The sequence below is a fragment of the Hyla sarda genome, chromosome 8 (genome assembly GCF_029499605.1).
Source record: "Hyla sarda isolate aHylSar1 chromosome 8, aHylSar1.hap1, whole genome shotgun sequence".
NCBI classification, from domain to species: domain Eukaryota; kingdom Metazoa; phylum Chordata; class Amphibia; order Anura; family Hylidae; genus Hyla; species Hyla sarda.
The window spans coordinates 52,658,560-52,680,283 of record NC_079196.1 but is presented as its reverse complement, the minus strand read 5'-3'; the positions used below and the strand labels follow the sequence as shown (position 1 = coordinate 52,680,283).

General features: G+C 38.9%; 1 protein-coding gene across 2 annotated transcripts in view; it reads right to left on the bottom strand.

Annotated features, from left to right (window-relative positions):
• Positions 1 to 2,429: 2,429 nt before the first annotated feature.
• The window catches only part of GAD1 (glutamate decarboxylase 1), a 109,989-nt gene continuing 90,694 nt past the window's right edge, over positions 2,430 to 21,724 (bottom strand). For both annotated transcript variants that reach the window (XM_056534358.1, XM_056534357.1), the window contains 5 exons: positions 7,830 to 7,908; positions 7,550 to 7,699; positions 6,294 to 6,401; positions 4,860 to 4,949; positions 2,430 to 3,233 (listed from right to left, as the gene is read on the bottom strand). In XM_056534358.1, coding sequence (XP_056390333.1) covers positions 3,060 to 3,233; positions 4,860 to 4,949; positions 6,294 to 6,401; positions 7,550 to 7,699; positions 7,830 to 7,908 — 601 coding nt within the window. In that variant the 3' untranslated portion in view covers positions 2,430 to 3,059. The remainder of the gene's footprint in view (positions 3,234 to 4,859; positions 4,950 to 6,293; positions 6,402 to 7,549; positions 7,700 to 7,829; positions 7,909 to 21,724) is intronic.

The following is a 21,724-nucleotide window of genomic DNA, read 5'->3' as shown; positions in this document are numbered from 1 at the left end:
GTGTCATCAGGGAGCACTTAGACAGTAAAGAACAACCTTAACTTCAGAAGCTCATAAGTACTGAAAGGATTAAGATTTTTTAATAGAAGTAATTTACAAATCTGTTTAACTTTCTGGAGCCAGTATATATATATATATATATATATATATATATATATATATATATATATATATATATATAAAGTTTTTTCCTGGAATACCCCTTTAAATGCTGCCAGCATGTGAAAGCATGTGAGCCATGATTTCCCCACCAACATACAGTGATTGGTTTTTTAAACATGTGTGGGAAGGGGAAGAAGGACTCACAGGCTTTCTGTTCTCAGCATTTAAACAATTTTTCCTAAAAAAATACTGGATCAAACCATAGATAACAATATATTCCTAAACTCAGTGTCCATTGCTCTTTCCTATAGCTCTATCCCATACTGTCCTCATAAAAAAACTTTGCAGACCTGCTTTACACTTACGATCACTTCCATCATGTAGACGAGCTGCCCGTGCATGCAGCATGGTTTTTATTTTATTTTATTTAAGATCTGCAGCTCTAAACAAAGAATGGTTGACATGGTCAATGGAATGTTCTCCAGCAAGGGAAATCTCAAATACAAAATGCCTAAACAAACATAAATAGTAAAATTAAAAAAAGTTGCGTTGGTCCAGCATATTGGAATGAATTCATTTTTATAAATTTAATGCTGATGTATTTAAAGTGCTAGAACTGTATTTTCTTATGAGCCTACGTACTAGATTTTTCAAAGGGGGGAGACGATTTAACATCACTTATACCCCCTTCATGCGCATGAGCATTAATAGAAGCTACATCTTAGCACCCCTTGATAAACCTAGACATATATTTTACACTTCTGAACTACATTTTAGGGCACTATAGTATAGATACAGGTTCCACTATATGTATATATATATATATTTTTTTTTTAATTATTATTTCTTTGGCTCACAAAGACACTAAATTACAATTAAACATTGTTTAGAACTTACCTCAATAATATATACTATATAATTTATATATATAAATAGAATACAATACAAATGGAGGAAAATACAAGACACCTCTTTAACATGGTAAATCTCTGCATATAAATAAGCAAGTATTTTCATATACCTATATTTTAACAGTTAAACTGCTGTAAAACTATGACATTTAATCCCAGTTCACAAAGTTTTTTTTTCCCCGACAATAATTTACACAATCTACACAAAATAATCCCTAGAAATACAGCAAGAGTATACCTGTTACGACGACTGTGCTACTATAACCCCCTAAACACTAAGACGGGGACGCACAACTATTTACTGGTTAATGCTTTTCAGACTGGTTATGTTATGGAGAAAAGCAAATCCAAGACAAATCTATACTGGTCAGGATTCGGTTTTATAAGCCTAAGGATTTCTTGTCTGGCAAATTGAGATTAAGACAATGAACTTCTCACGATTTCCATTGCCTGAGTGAAAGAGACCTAAAAGAAGCCTGTGCAGCATGAAGAGGCAGTATAAAGTACAGCGGATGGTACTACCAGTGACCACTTCATTACATGGAGAGGAAGCAGTCCAGAGGAAAAGTTGCTGAGTTGCCCATAGCAACCAATCAGATCGTTTCTTTCATTTTTAACAAGGCCTCTGCAAAATGAAAGAAGCAATCTGATTGGTTGCTATGGGCAACTGGGCAGCTTTTCCTCTGGACAGGTTCTGATAAATCTCCCCCATCGAGATTTGGCAGAGGTGTATAATAATTAACTAACAAATATGTAAATTAGTTGTCCTCAAGAAGAAGCACTAATTTGCATACCTTTTCCCCAGGGACTAGTGCTTGACCTATAAGATTTCCACCACCAGTTGGTGGTCTCCACAATGAGAACCACTACATCACCCAAACCCATAAATGTTAAAACACATTTCACAAGATCCTTCATGAAGTGACTGGTAAGTACAACTGAAAACACTTTTCGGCAATGGCCGTGATACTCTTAGCCTATTGACTATAGATAAGATAGCATTAACTCTATCTTAAAGGGGTACTCCCACCCTAGACATCTTATCCCCTATCCAAAGGATAGGGGATAAGATGTCTGATCTCGAGGGTCCCGCCACTGGGGACCCCCGCAGTATTGCATGCGGCACCCACCTGTTTTTTGTGCGGAAGCGCTGGAGGATCTGAGTCTATGGGAACGGAAGTTCGTGATGTCAGGACTCCGCCTTCGTGGGATGTCACGCCCGTCCCCTCAATGCAAGTCTATGGGAGGGGGCGGAGTCCTGACATCACGGACTTCCATCACACAGGGGCGGAGTCCTGACATCACGGACTTCCGTTCCCGTAGTCGTGACTCAGACCCTCCAGTGCTTCTTATAGGGGATAAGATGTCTAGGGTGGGAGTACCCCTTTAAGACACACTTGCCATTTTTTTTCTATCTTTACACATCAATACACCAGCACGGTGAATGTATTGCAAAGGTTGTTTCCTATGCCTTATGCCTGCCTTAGTGTGCACTAGTATGTGACTATATACCAGTGTGTTTATGTCTTATTACGTGTTGAGAAAAGGTTCAATTTGCCATACAAGTAAAATTATTGCAAGATCTGGGCTCCTAGGTTTGAGGAATATTTTCATTTTATATCCCTGGTTATCAGGTCTGGTATTATGTCTTCTTTACTGGTTGGGAATCCTGCTCTATCAGTATATAAGGTCTATACTACATATGTCAAGGGCCGGCCCTGTACATAAATATTCACACGGAGACATACAAGTGGATACATTTTACAACACTCAGTTACCTTGGATTTTGTACATATCTGACAACCTTAACAAACACATTATGCCCGTTGTTGCTGTACACAGATTAGATAATGTTTTCTGTCTTAGAATGATAGACATATACACTTCAGCGGCCTATGTTTGTTAAAGTACCAGAGAAGAGCAGTACTGAGGGAAGGGGTGTCCTAAAGGATTTTCTTTCACCAAAGACAAAATACCATTCAACCAAGTTGGTGGCGGTGTAGGTTTCCCCAGCATAGAGAGGGTTCTATGTATTTGGCACATTTATTACAACTCTTGACCCAATCTTTCGATTTCTTCCACCAGGAAGTCAATGTCTGATTTGGTGGCTGCAGGGTTTGAGATGACCATCCGGAAGAAGTTGGCCTTGTCTCCCTGGGGTTGATATCCTACCATTGTTGTTCCAGATTCCATCATTAGAGCCTTTATCTTTGGAGCAACCTTGAAAAAAAACAGACTCGTGTTTAAACAATGGTGACTGGCCATGGTTTCTGCTGGGGAAATCCTATTCTTAAAGGGGTACTCCCGTGGAAAACATTTTTTTTTAAATCAACTGGTGCCAGAAAGTTAAACAGATTTGTAAATTACTTCTATTAAAAAATCTTGATCCTTCCAGTACTTTTTAGGGGCTACATACTACAGAGGAAATGCTTATCTTTTTAGATTTCTCTGATGTCATGACCACAGTGCTCTCTGCTGACCTCTGCTGTCCATTTTAGGAACTGTCCAGAGCAGCAGAAAATCCTCATAGCAAACATATGCTGCTCTGGACAGTTCCTAAAATGGACAGCAGAGGTCAGCAGAGAGCACTGTGGTCATGACATCAGAGAAATCTAAAAAGATAAGCATTTCCTCTGTAGTAGTATATAGGCCCTAAAAAGTACTAGAAGAATTAAGATTTTTTAATAGAAGTCATTTACAAATCTGTTTAACTTTCTGGCACCAGTTGATTTAAAAAAAAAAAACTTTTCCACAGGAGTACCTCTTTAAAACATTACTGTCACTTAAAAAAAAAAAACTTTTGGCAAGGCACAAGACGTTTGAACAGTTTGGGTCACGGTGCTGAGGCCCACAGCAATCTCTAAATATAACTATAGCAAGTAGAGACAGAACAGGTACTGCTGTTCCTCAAGATGACACTTCCTTCGCCAACAAACAGGGCGGCACCATGCCACTGCACAAACGGAGCTCGGGTAACTGTTGGTGCTCAGCCAGAAAAATTATATAGGTCAGTGTCTGATGTAAATAAAGCATAGAAGACCAGTGGCACTCACCGATAATATGACACCGTTATTTGTTCCATGTGGGATGAGCTATGAAAGTTTCAAGCAAAATCGCTTCCTACGGCTCACACTAGTCAGCCTGTCTGTTTGTATGTCCCAACACAGAATCAATAAAGGGTGTTGCATATTATCAGTGAGTGCCACTGGTTTTCTTTACTGTATCTTCATTGGACCTAGTCTCTATATATAGCCAGCAGAAGTTTGCGGTAGCGCGTTTCCCTTCCTGCATATGATCTGACTTGTTGCAGAAGTTGGCTACATAGACTTACAAAGGTGCCCGTCTCCTGTAACAAGTCGGGCCATGCCGAGGAGTAAAGGGCACAGCTGCGCAAGAGTAATACTTGAATTATTAGTTGTCCAGCACATCAGTACAGACATTTGCATTCAGCTGCAAGGTATACAGTATAAAAATTCTTTATGTTGTTGTTTTTTTTTTTGTTTTTTTTTATAACAATATCCTTGGCACACTTTATGTTGATTCTGTCAAATGTGCAAATGTCAGGATTTCGGCTCAACAATTAGACCAGTGTTTTCCAATCTGTGTGTCTCCAGCTCTCCGGGCATGCTTGGAATTGTTGTTCTGCAACAGTTGGAGACTCATTGATTGGAAAACACTGATTATTTGATAGAATAAACATTTTCTAAAAGAACCTTTTTACCTTTTTAAATATTCCATAAAAATGAAGCAGCATTTGTTGTCTTCATATATAGAACTGAATATATTATAAAAGGAGATATTTGATAGGCTGTGTGATACAAATGGATGACAACTCCGATTTCTCACCTTATGAAGCTTTTCTTGCCTCTCTTCACTTGGAGGCATGTCTCTGAGGCTTGGAGGAATGTACCAGAAGCAGACATTCGTGTGTTCAGGCTAGAAAATAATACGAGTCCGATTCAGTAATCTAGTAGCTGACAGCATAGCTCATGTTTTTATATTATCCAAAATTGCCATGATATGTAGGCAAGAGCTCAAAAGATCAGTGGTCTCAAACTGTGGACCTTCAAGAGTTGTAAGACTTCAACTCCCAGCATGCCCGGACAGCTGTTGGCTGTCCAGGCATGCTGGGAGTTGAAGTTTTGCAACATCGGGAGGCAAACAGTTTGAGACCACTGCATTGAATAGAAGCATGTCCATGAGTCAACAACCATTAAAAAATGATCGTTTCATGAAAGACACAGCCATACACATTTTAATTCCTACTGCCCATACAGGGGCGTAGCTATAGAAGGTAGAAGTCACATCCTGTCCCTGGTGCTTAAGGGGGCTCCAAAGCACATCTACGGGTGGGTTCACACTACGTTTTCTCTCATACGGGAGCGCATACGGCAGGGGGGAGCTAAAACCTCGCGCTCCCGTATGCCTTCGTATGCGCTCCCGTATGTCATTCATTTCAATGAGCCGGCCGGAGTGAAACGTTCAGTCCGGTCGGCTCATTTTTGCGCCGTATGCGCTTTTACGACCGGACCTCAAACCGTGGTTGACCGACCGGCCGGCTCATTGAAATGAATTACATACGGGAGCGCATACGAAGGCATACGGGAGCGCGAGGTTTTAGCTCCCCCCTGCCGTATGCGCTCCCGTATGGGAGAAAACGTAGTGTGAACCCAGCCTACCCCATAAGAGACCAGTATTATAAGTGGCACATGGGGCCCTGTTGTAGATTTTTTACATCTGGGCCCAGAAGCAACAAGCTACGCCTCTGTGCCCATACATGTGTAATAAGAACAGGTGTAGGATATATGATCTTTCTGGGAAAATTCTGAGAATTTTCCAAATCTAAAAAGATTGTTCATGGATTAAAGATCTATTGGCCAAAAATTCAAACACAGCTTTCTTTATTCCAGGTGTTGACAGTCTTTCATTGGATGGCTACAATGATTGATCGTTGTTAAAGCTTACTCAATGAATAATTGTTTTGGTTGAAATTGTGAATTTGAATCAACTTTAAAATGTCCAGTGTCGGTCTCCCACCCATTCTGTAAACATTGGTGCAGAGAGATGCAGTATGACACCCAGTGAGTTTTGTGCTCTTTTCTGATAACTCTACCGCCCAGCATGAGCTGTGTCTCACCGCATCAATCCTTGCCAAACCAGCAGGAGACCAACACTGGACTTATACTTTAATCTTAACATCTTAAGATATGTAGTAGGTCAAAAAGTGGATGAAACTATCAAAATAGTTTTAATACCCTCTTCTGATGTAGGAAGACTAACCTCTCCTTTGAAGACCATCTCAAAATCTTCCCGATTGCAGATCTTTGAATATAAATAGTCTGACAGCTCCAAGCATTTGTTGATCTGTTGTTCGAACCCTACGGTGCCCTGTTTTGGTAGAAAACATTTGCAAATAATTCAAAATATGAGAATTTAGAGCTTTCCATCTCCAAGTGAAAGACATTATACTAATATCTTATTCCATCTTCACTGGCAGATTCCATTTATTGAGTCACTGTGAGAATGAACTCATCTACCTGTCATAAGCAGCAGTTATGGTATATAGGTTAGTTACTGTGATTGGTATATATTAACTCTCTGATTGATATATTGGCAATTAGTCCCATGTGATCTGATCATTTATCCATATTGATACCATCTATATAGTACAATCTAGAGCCCTGTGTAGGACTGTTTTCTTAATCCCGCTCCCGCTGGATTTCTGACCATTGCTGCCCGCCTCCTCAATGAGAGTACCACTCCTGCTGGCTCCCGCAACATATGTCCCACTCCTGCAAACATTTTGTCACAACTTTTAGAGACAGTACCCCTTCAGCCATTTCATTACCCTTCCATACCATTTCACCACCCCCTTGTGCTGTTTCACCAGCTTCTTTCGGTATTTCAGAGGTTTGCAGGACTGCGCAGGAGTTTGCAGAACTCACTGTATGTTATGTGACCTAACTCCCGCAACAACCTCATTACCAACCTGCAGGATCCCAATCCCGGTGCAGGGCTCTAGCACAATGGTCCCATGTTTAGAAATTGTTCAATACATTTCCAATTTTCTTTACATCTTTTTTATTAATTTTTTCCCCTTTATTAGTGAAGATCTCCTTAATACTCTGATATCCCCCATGGTTTAAATATATTTTTTCAAATATTACCGTACTCCTAAAACTAATGAACAATGACAAAGCTGGAAAATAATCACATTTAATTTAAAACAATATTGAAATATTAATTGGAGGCTCAATTTAGGAAATGGGGACCCATTTGATCTCCATCAGTCACAAATGGACGCAGCATCAATGTGATTATTTATGCTCCCACTGTGAACCCTATTGACCCACTGTCCCCTTGCGCTCTTTCTTTCATAATGCACAGCATTTAGGTAGACATGGCCAATCTAGGCTGGAGGAAGAATATTGGCACTTCAATGCTTGTTTATCCTGTTAGTTACATTTATGTAGATGGTGAATTATTTGTGTTTTGATTTTCATGATTCAGACATATAATGTTATCAGAATGTATACCTTTGCTTTCCACATTAACCAAAATTTGAATATATCCACATGGCGGCCACACTGTATTGCTTTGTCTCCGGTGTCGTATGATATGTCATATTGCTTGTCTTGCTGGAAGAGGTATCCTGCACACATCTGATTGCATCCTTGAAGTATACCCTGGGGAATACGAAGAAAAATACTCAAGTATATATGATAATAGTAACTTTGCCTTCACTAGTAAGAGTTTCTGAATACAGAATTAACAGTTAATACAAAAAATGTATAGTCAACTTATGTGAATTCTTACTTTTTCCCTTAAAAGAATTGCAGAACATTGAAGTAAAACACCCATCATCTTGTGGGGATTCCAGGTCACAGAGTCAGCTCTGTAAAAGAAATATAAAGGTATTAGTTACATTGTAGACAAAGCTTAAACTTCATCGCCAACATTTTCAATAAAGGGAAAATCAAGTATAATATGATCTTCTGACATATTACACATAGAGGAGTCCATAAGCTCAAATGACCACCAATTGCTAGAGTAAAATAGTAGATAGAGTACAGGAATTCTGTGGTACTATGCTCCCGATGATATGTTATCTCAATAGGATTGCTCAGCCAATCACTGTCCGCAGATGTGTCCCACCTTGGATCCTTTTTGCTGAGACAACACATGCTAAAGCTGTGTTCACACATTGCGTTTTGGCTGCATTTTTTATTCTACATCTTTTGCTGTGATTCCAGAATTTGTAGGAAAAGGGTGCTATTTTACTGCCATTGCACAAATTTCAGTACAAACTAGACATTTTGCAGGGATTTTCAAAAATGACAGCATAAGCATGGCCAAAACATGGTAATATGCTACAAAAATGCGGTAAACATATCAACAAGCCAGACGATTTCAAATCTTTATAAGGGTTTGTTCACACGTACGCAGATGTGATGCGCAGGATTTTCTGCTGCAGATCTCAATGTAAACTAAATGACTGAGCACAGCTTCTAATCTGCAGTTACAAATCCTGCACATCAAATCTGCGCAGGATCCTGTACGTGTGAATGTAGCCTAAGGTTATGTTTACACGGGCAGATTTATTTGTGGGTTGCCTGCTGCATATTTAAAAGGGGGCGGGCTCTTTGCGGTTGTCCGCAGCAGATTTTCCACTGCAGAATTTCCGCTGTGGAAAATCCGCCGCAAGCCCCATTGAAGTTAGTAGGGTCTGCGGTGGATTTACCGCAGCAGAAATTACACAGCAGAAAATCTGCTGCGGACAGCAGAGAAGAGCCTGCCCCATTTCAAATACGCAGAGAGAAACCCGCAAATAAATTCGCCCTTGTGAATGTACCCTAAAGCTAGATTTACCCCTGTTTTGTTGCTACTGCATTTTCCTGCATTTTGAGGGTTTTTTCTGCCTTTGTGTGAAAATGGGGATTTTTCTCCTTTGGCAGTTTTTCCTGTTCCTTTGTCCACCTCTTTTTTTAAATTTATTTTCTTGTTTAAAAAAAAAAAAAAGAAAAAAAAAGATGTAAAAACCCCAGAAAAACCGCCAATGCAAAACCCGGATTCTTAAAAAAAAAAAAAAAATGCCATAGTCTCAACAAGGTATGACTAAGAACGCTTGGCGCTTGATATGCGTAACCTCTGCTGTTCCTGACCATGTCCTTTAAATAAAAGCGGTTTTATTGCTTATCGAGCTGGATCCTACTCTACCTTTTTATAGTCTCAACATGTTGCAATTTTGAAAAACTATTACTGAGCCCCAAACTGCAAAAAAAACAAAACAAAAAAAAAGGAGTGAAAAACACCAAAGAAAAAACACAAAGTGGGTATAACATTTTATGACCTGCAGCAAACAACTGGCCGCTGTGATTTTTATACAAAAAAAAATGCTGTGCCGCTGTTTTGGCAATTTTGTCAGTTGCTGCCTCCGGCTCGTCTAATCGGCTTTCCAATAGTGCAGGCAGCCTCCGCAGCCTGTACAAATGGAGCGCCGATAACACTGATCTATGCTGTCATATGGCATAGCGTTGAACAGTGTATGCAATCGTAAGATTGCATGTAATGGTCCCCTATGGGGACTAAATAATAGTGAATATGATGTCTAAAATAAAAAAGTGAATAAATGTGAATAACCCCTTCCCTAAAAAAAAGTTTGAATCACCAAACTTTTCTAATTTTTTTAATAAAATAATACGAACCAAAAGAAATGTAAACATATGTGGTATCACCGCTTGTGTAAACTTGTGAACCATTAAAATAGAACATTAATTAAACTGCATGATCAATAACATAAACGTAATAAAATACCAAAGTCCAGAATTGTGTATTTTTGGTAAATTCATACACCAGAAAAAAAATTATAAAAAGTGATCAAAAAGCCTCATCAAAACAAAAATGGCACCAATAAAAATTACAGATCTCAGCACAAAAAAAATTAGCCCTCCATCACCATATATGGAAAAATAAATGTGTTATAGGGGTCAGAAGAGGACAACTGTAAGTAAACTTATTTTTATACAAAAAGTAAAATTATTTTTAAAAGTAGTAAAAGAAAATAAAACCTATATAAATTGGGTATCGTTGTAATCGTGTGGACCTACAGAATAAACATAATGTGTGATTACCACAGTAAAATGCACTACGTAGCAATGGAAGCCCCCAAAATTTACAAAATGAAGGTTTTTTTTTCTTTTTCAATTCTGTCCCGCAAATAATTATTTTCTGTTTCACCGTAGATTTGGTGGTAAAATGAGTGATGTCATTGCAAAGTACAATTGGGTCTGTAATGGAAAATTTTAAGAGGTAGTTCGGTGGAAAGCAAATTTTTCTGGTTCCAGAAAGTAAAACCGATTTGTGAATTACTTCTACTTAAAAATCTTAACCCTTCCAGCATTTATCAGCTGCTGTATACTCCAGAGGAAGTTGTGTAGTTCTTTCCAGTCTGACCACAGTGCTCTCTGCTGACACCTCTGTCTGTGGAATGAACTGTCCAGAGCAGGAGATGTTTGCTATGGGGAATTGCTTCTACTATGGACAGTTCCTGACACGGACAGAGGTGTCAGCAGAGAGCACTGGGGTCAGACTGGAAAGAACAACTCAACTTCCTCTGGAGCATACAGCAGCTGATAAGTACTGGAAGGGTTAAGATTTTTAAATAAAAGTAATTTACAAAACTGTTTAACTTTCTGGCACCAGTTGATTTAAAAAAAAAGAAAATCCAACGGAGTACCCCTTTAAAGTGTTATGGTCTAGAAGGCGAAAAGGGAAGAAAAAAAAGGAAAGTGTAAAAATAAAACAAATCCCTGCGCCCTTAAGGGGTTAACCCAGTGTTTTCCAATCAATGTGCCTCCAGCTGTTGCAAAACTACAACTCCCAGCATGCCCGGACAGCCGTAGGCTGTCCGGGCATGCTGGGAGTTGTAGTTTTGCAACAGCTGGAGGCACACTGATTGGCAAACACTGAGTTAACCCCATACCTATTCCATTGACATTCATATTGTAGGTGAACAGAACATTTAGGTTATGATATTAAGGCGAGTAAATAATCCAAAGCAGTGATTTCTGCTATATTATTTTCCGCGCTGTTGTATAAAGCTTTTCTGCTCCTTCATTGATTTTTCGTTCCTATATCCTGAGGCTTCCATAGCCGAAAAAACAAACAAAAAAAAACATGCTTTAGTAAATGAATATACAGTACACAACCCTTATATAACACACAGCAGCGTTGTGTTCCAATTGTCTCTTGCCGTCAGCGGCTTTTACGGAGCGGACCGCTTGATGTTTACAGCAATAGATTGTGTCTCATTTATAATCCCAGCAATCTTATTCTTACTGACGTTTTTTGTCAAGTTCCAGTGGGGCAAATAAAGAGGTCATGTCGCTGTGGATTCTCCCCGGGCAATGGAAAAAAAAATAAGGCAAGGCAGTAAGTTTGGCGTGTCAGCTACTGTCTGATCAATAGAGGCTAATGAGAACAGTGATATCAGACATGTCACGTTGCATCTCATGATAACAAAGATACAGTATCGCAACGTCTGCACCCCGCGCTTGTTATCTCTGCCCGGGATGCAAACTTTGACTTTTTCTCACTTCTTACAAGAAATTCTATGCAAAAGGCCATCTAAGGCTGGGTTCACACTACGTTTTTCAACTTCGGTTCCCGCATACGTTTTCTATCAAAAACTGTATGGGAAAAAAAAAAGGATGGAACAGTATGGGAAAAAGTAAATTGTATGCGTTTTTAAACAGTATACTGTTTTTAAAAGTGCATACTGTTCTGTCCGTTTTTATAGAAAGAAAACCCCATACGTTTTTGAAAATTTTGTCCATTTTTAATGGGAGGGGTCTTGGGTGGGGACTTTAGGATTCAAATGCGCATGTGCAAAGTAAAAACGTATACGTTTTTCCCGTATGGAACCGTATACATGTGCGCTTCCCATTGACGTCCATGTTAAAAAAAACGTATGCGGTTGCAGTACGGTTTTTAAACCGGAGACAAAATCGTGGTCAACCACGGTTTTGACGTCCATGTTTAAAAAAAACGTATGCAGTTGCAGTACGGTTTTTAAATCGGAGACAAAATCCTGGTCAACCACGGTTTGGACTCCGCTTTAAAAACCGTACTGCAACCGCATACGTTTTTTTTAAACATGGACGTCAATGGGAAACGCACATGTATACGGTTCCATATGGGAAAAATGTATACGTTTTTACTTTGCACATGCGCATTTGAATCCTTAAGTCCCCACCCAAGACCCCTCCCATTAAAAATGGACCAAATTTTCAAAAACGTATGGGTTTTTTTTTCTATAAAAACTGACGGAACTGTATGCACTTTTAAAAACAGTATACTGTTTAAAAACGCATACGGTTTACTTTTTCCCATACTGTTCCATCTGTTTTTTCCCATACGGTTTCTGATAGAAAACGTATGCGGGAACCGTAGTTGAAAAACGTAGTGTGAACCCAGCCTAAAACGGGCAGCCAGGAAATTGTCATTTTATACCTTTGGCGGCATATGCTGAAATCACCAAATTCCCAAAATATTTATTAATATTTTCACTCTTTTGTTTAGTAAAGTGAAGACCTTTTCATTATGGACAAAGTTTTAATGGTCATTAAAACTAATTTTTTCTAATCTACTTTGTAAAAAAAAAAAAAAAAAAGAAGTTTTCTATGTTTTATTTGTGTTTAAAAAAGCTTCCACTAGGTGTCTCCCTACTTGTCCAGAGAACATTTCACCCCCATCTCTTGCACAGACTCTGGACTTCTGCTGGCCTAGCAGAAAAAAACAATATAGAAAAATTCGACCAATGAGGCAAAAATAAATATAATATAACTTTTACTGAATTCTCATAAAAAATACAGGGCCTGGCAGAAGTCCAAAATCGGGAAATGCAGTCTGGAGTGCTGAGAGGTGTGTGTGTGCAGCCTTAGCCAATCATAGCTCATCTCACTCTGAACTGCTCTTGGCTGTGTGTAGCAGAGTGAGGGAGGAAGTTCTCCCCTGTATGACTTCAGATGATGTCACGCCTGCTGGGGAACGCCCCTTCCCAGTCTGTGAATATGACTTAGACTGAGCAAAAAATACAGAGCAATATCAAGGTAGAAAACTAAAAAATTATAAAAAAAATAAAAAATAAAGGCAGGGGGTGGTTTATCATGAGGGGGGCAGTGAGATGGGAGAATTCTAAAATTTAACAAAATTATGAGAGGTGCTCTTTAAAGGGGTACTCCGGTGGAAAACTTTTTTTTTTTTTTTTTAAATCAACTGGTGCCAGAAATTAGGCTGCTTTCACACTATATAAATGTATCCTTTTTAAACGGCCGTTAGAAAATCCCATTATAGTCTATGGGATTTTTACATTATCCATATTAACCTGTTATAGCCTGTTATTAATAACGGACATTATTTTATGACGGGCATTATTTTATTTCTTCCGTTCGTTCATCCGTCACAAATTAACGTCCATGCACTGTTTTGCCTATTATTGTGAAAAAAGTGAACGGTTCTAAGACTTTCTGAATGCATTGTATTTGGGATTTGTATGTAAGTTTTGTATTTTCTGGGGTTTCTTTCTACAACACAGTTCCAACAGACACATGAACTGCTTTCCAGAGAAATTATTCCTATCATCTATGCAATGAGATAAAGCAGCAGAAGAAGAGTATACATCAGCGGTCTTCAACCTGCGGACCTCCAGATGTTGCAAAACTACAACTCCCAGCATGCCCGGACAGCCGTTGGCTGTCCGGGCATACTGGGAGTTGTAGTTTTGCAACATCTGGAGGTCCGCAGGTTGGAGACCACTGGTATACATTCTACTGGGGCAAGAACCAGTGCGATAGAATATATTCCATATAGAAATTTGTTGACAATATGCAAATGATTGTGCAACTAAAAATAAGTTGGAAATGTATTATGTTTTCAGTCATGCAGAAACATACATAACAATAGAACAGTTCAAACCATAGAATTAAAGGGGTTATCCAGGAAAAAACTTTTTTTTCTATATATCAACTGGCTCCAGAAAGTTAAACAGATTTGTAAATGACTTCTATTAAAAAATCTTAATCCTTTCAGTACTTATGAGCTTCTAAAGTTAAGTTGTTCTTTTCTGTCTAAGTTCTCTCTGATGACACCTGTCTCGGGAACCGCCGAGTTTAGAAGAGGTTTGCTATGGGGATTTGCTTCTAAACTGGGCAGTTCCCGAGACACGTGTCATCAGAGAGCACTTAGACAGAAAAGAACAACTCAACTTCAGAAGCTCATAGGTACTGAAAGGATTAAGATTTTTTAATAGAAGTAATTTACAAATCTGTTTAACTTTATGGAGCCAGTTGATATTTAAAAAAAAGTTTTTTCCTGGATAACCCCTTTAAGACAGCCATGGTGGCCATGTAATAGTGCAAGCCAGCAGCCACACTACTGATGAGTGCAAGCCATAGTGCTACCGTAGGTGCCTATAATACTATACCAGAGTGCCAGCCATAGTGCTCCCAAAGAATAGAAGGAAGCGACATATTGATATCCAGAAGATTCTCTGTGACAGCTAGATCTTTCTATATTTTTAATGTCCTTGTAAATGCTTTCCTTAACCCCTTAAGGACTCAGGGTTTTTCCGCTTTTGCACTTTCGTTTTTTCCTCCTTACCTTTAAAAAATCATAACCCTTTCAATTTTCCACCTAAAAATCCATATTATGGCTTATTTTTTGCGTCGCCAATTCCACTCTGCAGTGACATTAGTCATTTTACCCAAAAATGCACGACGAAACGGAAAAAAAAATCATTGTGCGACAAAATCGAAAAAAAAAACGCCATTTTGTAACTTTTGGGGGCTTCCGTTTCTACGCAGTGCATATTTCGGTAAAAATTACACCTTATCATTATTCTGTAGGTCCTTACGGTTAAAATGATACCCTACTTATATAGGTTTGATTTTGTCGCACTTCTGGAAAAAATCATAACTACATGCAGGAAAATTTATACGTTTAAAAATGTCATCTTCTGACCCCTATAACTTTTTGATTTTTCCACGTACGGGATGGTATGAGGACTCATTTTTTGCGCCGTGATCTGAAGTTTTTATTGGTATGATTTTTGTTTTGATCTGACTTTTTGATCACTTTTTATTCATTTTTTAATGTTATAAAAAGTTACCAAAATACGCTTTTTTGGACTTTGGAATTTTTTTGCGCGTACGCCATTGACCGTACGGCTTAATTAATGATATATTTTTATAGCTCGGACATTTACGCACGCGGCGATACCACATATGTTTATTTTTATTTTTTTTTACACTGTTTTATTTTTCTTATGGGAAAAGGGGGGTGATTCAAACTTTTATTAGGGAAGGGGTTAAATGACCTTTATTAACACTTTTTTTTTACTTTTTTTTTGCAGTGTTATAGGTCCCATAGGGACCTATAACACTGCACACACTGATCTCTCATCCTGATCACAGGCGTGTATTAACACGCCTGTGATCAGCATTATCGACGCTTGACTGCTCCTGCCTGGAGCTCAGGCACGGAGCAGTCATTCGTCGATCGGACACCGAGGAGGCAGGTAAGAGCCCTCCCGGTGTCCGATCAGCTGTTCGGGACGCCGCGATTTCACCGCGGCGGTCCCGAACAGCCCGACTGAGCAGCCGGGATACTTTCAGTTTCACTTTAGAAGCGGCGGTCAGCTTTGACCGCCGCTTCTAAAGGGTTAATACCGCACATCGCCACGATCGGCGATTTGTGGTATAAGCCGCGGGTCCCGGCCGTTGATTAGCGCCGGGACCCACGCGATATGATGCGGGATCGCGGCGCGATCCCGCTTCATATCGCGGGAGCCGGCGCAGGACGTAAATATACGTCCTGCGTCGTTAAGGGGTTAAAGGGGTATTCGAGGAAAAAAAACTTTTTTTTATATATCAACTGGCTACAGAAAGTTAAGCAGATTTGTAAATGACTTCTATAATTTTTTTTTATCCTTTCAGTACTTATGAGCTACTGAAGTTGAGTTGTTCTTTTCTGTCTAAGTGCTCTCTGATGACATGTGTCTCGGGAACCACCCAGTTTAGAAGCAAATCCCCATAGCAAACCTCTTCTACTCTGTGCGGTTACCGAGACAAGCAGAAATGTCAGCAGAGAGCACTGTTGCCAGACAGAAAACAACAACTCAACTTCAGCAGCTGATAATTATTGAAAGGATTAAGATTTTTTAATAGAAGAAATTTACAAATCTGTTTGTAATCTGTCTGGGAAACCCAGGAAACCTCACCCGGCCCGGACACGGAAAGGATTGACAGATTGATAGCTCTTTCTCGATTCTGTGGGTGGTGGTGCATGGCCGTTCTTAGTTGGTGGAGCGATTTGTCTGGTTAATTCCGATAACGAACGAGACTCCTCCATGCTAACTAGTTACGCGACCCCCGGCGCGCCATCACTGAAGGGAGCACGCAGAAAGTTTCCACCTTTGCTGCTTGCACATAATGCTGCTAACCTGATGTCCTGCGAGACAACGAACTACCTGAATATACTTGAATAAATCTGAAAGAAACTTTCTACTAAACAGTGAGTCATAACATTCATGTGTACACTCACCTAAATCTTTGATGCCGGCGTGTCAGCTGGAATTGTGCCCTATACACGTGTATCTAATCATGAAACATTGTTTTCTCTAAAATTTCTGGTCAGAACAGTGCAAAAATTAGAACACATGTCCAGGATCATGTTCTGTATCACAATTGATCACCGGATTTGGCGGCCATATTGGATTGCGCAATATTCTGCAAACATATTTTCTCTATAATAACAGGTCAGAACAGTTTGAAAATTAGCGCACATGTCCATGATCACTTTCTGTACCACCATGGATCACATGGTTTGGCCGCCATATTAGATTGCACAATATTCTACATACATAGTATTCTCTTAAATTACTGGTAAGAACAATGTGAAAATTTGCACACACGTCACACATTCACCTTCTCCACCATCAGGGGTCACAGCAATGGTGTGCTATACCCCGGCGTTGCAGCTTGGCCACCTGTATTGCTGCTTGCAGCTATATTTATTTTTATTATTCCACCGCGGACTTGCAAATGCTTATATCTGCTGCACTGTAATTCCACAACACATGTGACTTGGTATAGTGGTAGATCCATGAGCTGTGCACAATCTTGTGTAATATAAATGTCATAGGTCACATGGTATGACCACCATCTTGGTTTTTGTGGTAATTTTGCACAATATTCAAAAATCTTCTGTACAGCTGCTAAAGCTACAGATGTACAAACCGCTATATGTGGTGGCACTGTTGTGAAGAGTCACATTTGTTCATTATAAAACTTTTGGTCACATGGTGTGGCCACCATATTGAATTGCACAATATTCTATATACATCTTCCTTTCTGAAACCATGTGTTAGAATAACGTATAATTTGGCAGACATGTTCATGGTTACCTCCTATACCAAGGTTGTTAAAGTTGGTTCATTTGCATATTCAATATGGCCACCGCACACCAATAACATTTAGACAGCATCACTAATAATGTGCAACTTTTTAAAATGTGTGTTATATGTACACTGTAAATCTAAAAGATATGTTTGTTTGCACAATAATAGAGTACTCACTTTCTGTAAGACAATTGATCACCATATTTGGGGGCCATATTGGATTGCGCAATATTCTGCAAACATAGTTTTTTCTGAAATTGCTGGTCAGAACAATATAAAAATTTGCACACGTGTTCGTGATCACTTTTTGTACCACTATTGATCACTAGAATTGGCAGCCATAATGGATTGCACAATATTCTGCAAACATAGTTTTCTCTAAAATTATTGGTCAGTACCATGAGAAATATAGCACACATGTTCGTCATCACTTTCTGTACCACAATTGATAACCAGATTTGGTGGCCATATTGGATTGCGCAATATTCTGCAAACATAGTTTTCTCTGAAATTGCAGGTCAGAACAGTGTGAAAATTAGCGCACATGTTCGTGATCACTTTTTGTACCACTATTGATCACATGGTTTGGCCGTAATATTTAGCAAGCATACTTTTTTCTTAAATAACTGGTCAGAACAATGTGAAAATTAGTAGCAGACATGTCCACGATCACCTTCTCCACCATAGGGGTTCAAAGCAATTGTGTACTATACCCACCTTTGCAACTTGGCCACCAGTATCGCTGCTTGCTGCTATATTTTTCATTATTATTATTATTAGAGATGAGCGAATAGAATCTGTTTCTTAATGCAGGCACTACAGCTCCCAGCATGGAGCAGAGTGTGCTCCATGTTGGGAGCAGTAGTACCTTTAGTTAAGGACAGATCACAGCAGGTATCACTCCTGAGACCTGATGCGATCGTCCTATCTAGATGCGAGAAAGCCGCCCGCATCTATACATTATACTGGACAATCGCAGCGGGTGTCAGGAGTGACACCCCGGGGGATCTGTCTATTAGCACAGGTACTACTACTCCCATCATGGAACAATCTGTTCCATGCTGGGATTAGTAGTACTACCTAAAAAATGTAAATAAATTGAGAAAAAAGTGAAACACACACACCTAATGTGGGGAACTATACTGCACCTAATGTGGGGGAACTATACTGCACCTAATGTGGGGGAACTATACTGCACCTAATGTGGAGAACTATACTGCACCTAATGTGGAGAACTATACTGCACCTAATGTGGAGTAACTATACTGCACCTAATGTGGGGGAACTATACTGCACCTAATGTGGGGGAACTTTACAGCACCTAATGTGGGGGACTATACTGCACATAATGTGGGGGAACTATACTGTACCTAATGTGGGGAACTATACTGCACCTAATGTGGGGAACTATACAGCACCTAATGTGAGGGAACTATACTGCACCTAATGTGGGGGAACTATACTGCACCTAATGTGGAGAACTACACTGCACCTAATGTGGGGAACTATACTGCACCTAATGTGGAGTAACTATACTGCACCTAATGTGGGGGACTATATTTGACCTTTTATGAACAAGAAAATGACGAAGTGCTGGTATAATGACGCAACACTATGGGGCTGGTATGTAATTTTTTCCGGGGCTGGTATGTAATTTTTTCCAGGGCTGGTTTTCACACCCAGTCCGGCCCTGGCACAAAGGTCTTATCTTACGCTGTCAAACTATTTACTTTTACAAAGATATAACCTTCACAAATTGTCCATTTAAAATACTTACATTTCACAACAATATTAACACTGCTATATTACTGTATTACACAAATACTTTGCTATTGTCACAATATTTAAGAAACACTTATTTACAGAGAGAATATTCTTACATTATATCTCTACGTACAATATATATTAATATACGCAGTCCTTACTTTAATCCTGTGCACAGGTGTCACATATTTTCTTTACGCAATTTCCCTTTTATATGATTAGACATATTTCATCTTTGTATAACACGATGTTCATTAATTATTATTATAATTCATTCATTTTTTGGCTTGTTTTTGCAAAATTTTCATATATCTGCTTCTATGCAACCACTAAAGATACAGATGTATTAATTGTTGAATGTTGTAACAGCATGATCAAGATTATTATTTGTTTATTACAATCAATTGGTCACATGGTTTAGCCGCCATACTGGATTGCGCAATATTTTACAAACATCTTCCTTTCAAAAGCCAATTGTTAGAATCATTCATAATTTGGCAGACATGTTAATGGTAACCTCCTGTACCTTTTTTGTTAAAGGGGTACTCCGGTGGAAAACTTTTATTTTATTTTTTTAATCAACTGGTGCCAGATAGTTAAAAAACAGATTTGTAAATTACTTCTACTTAATCCTTCCAGTACTTATTAGCTGCTGAATACTACAGAGGAAATTTTTTTCTTTTTGAAACACAGAGCTGTCTGCTGACATCATGAGCACAATGCTCTCTGCTGACATCTCTGTCCATTTTAAAAACTGTCCAGAGTAGGAGAAATTCCCCATAGCAAACATATGCTGCTCTGGACAGTTCCTAAAATGGACAGAGATGTCAGCAAAGAGCACTGTGCTCGTGATGTCAGCATAGAGCACTGTCTTCCAAATAGAAAATAATTTTAAGTACTGGAAGGAGTAAGATTTTTTTTATAGAAGTAATTTACAAATCTGTTTAACTTTCTGGTACCAGCTGATTTAAAAAAAAAAAAAAAAAATTTCCACCGGAGTACCCCTTTAAAGCTGGTTGCATAATCAATATGGCCACTGCTAGCCAATCACTGCAAGCCAATAAGCCCCTGTACTCAAATATCTGTAATATGCACACAGCTGACCAAAAACGTATGAAACTTGGCACAATGGTAGAGTGCTGTTATGTGCTTAAAGGGGTATTCCAGGCAAAAACTTTTTTTATATATCAACTGGCTCCGGAAAGTTAAACAGATTTGTAAATTACTTCTATTAAAAAATCTTAATCCTTCCAATAGTTATTAGCTTCTGAAGTTGAGTTGCTGTTTTCTGTCTAACTGCTTTCTGATGACTCACGTCCCGGGAGCTGTCCAGCTCCTATGGGGATATTCTCCCATCATGCAAGGGATATTCTCCCATCATGCACAGCTCCCGTGACATGACATCATCATTGAGCAGTTAGACAGAAAACTTCAGAAGCTAATAACCATGGGAAGGATTAAGATTTTTTAATAGAAGTAATTGTTTAAATCTGTGTAACTTTCCGGAGCCAGTTGATATATAAAAAAAAGTTTTTGCCTGGAATACCCCTTTAATCTTTTTCTACATGAAGCTCTTAGGTCACATGACCAGGCAGCCATCTTTGTTTTATGGCAAATTGTTGTTCAAAATTCAAACAACTGCTTCTCTGCAACTGCTAAAGCTACAGATGTATAAAATATTGTTTATGGTTAGACTGTAATGCAGACTTATATATGTGCATTTCTAGTCTATTGATCACATAGTGTGTCCGCCATATTGGATTGCACGATATTTTTTAAACACCTTCTTCTCCTTAACCATTTGTTAGAATAATTAACAATTTGGCACACATGTCTACGCCTACCTCCTGTACCATGTATGTCTAAACTTGGATCATTTGCAAATGTTAACAAGGTAGGCGGCCATTTTGGATTTCATACATTTTTAATATTCATAAAATCAGTTGCAGTTGAAAAGGTCTATAGTGACATACTGATTCAGACATGGTTCTACGAGATCGAGTGATCACATCGTTTGGCAGCCATATTGGATTGCGCAAAATTTTGCAAACTGTTTTCTCTGAAAATTCTGGTCGGAACAGCGTGAAAATTAGTCTACATGTTAGTGATCACTTTCTGTACCAGAATTGATCACATGTTCTCGCAGCCATATTGGATTGCACAATTTTCTGCATATATAGTTTTCTCTCAAAATACTGGTCAGATCAACATGAAAATAAGCACACACTTCCACAATCACCTTCTCCACCATGGGAAGTCCAGGCAATCATCTGCTATAGCCGTGCTCTGCATTTTGACCACCTGTATCGCTGCTTGCAGCTATATTTACATTTTGTTATGTTGAGGCCTTGTGCTAAAATTAAAAAGATTGTTCTACCACCTTATCATTATGCACTCAATACCTCATAAAGACAGCATGAAAAGATCATTTGAGAAATTTTATGAAATTTAATTAAAAAATTTGTTAAAATTTTTCATGGACAAAAGTATT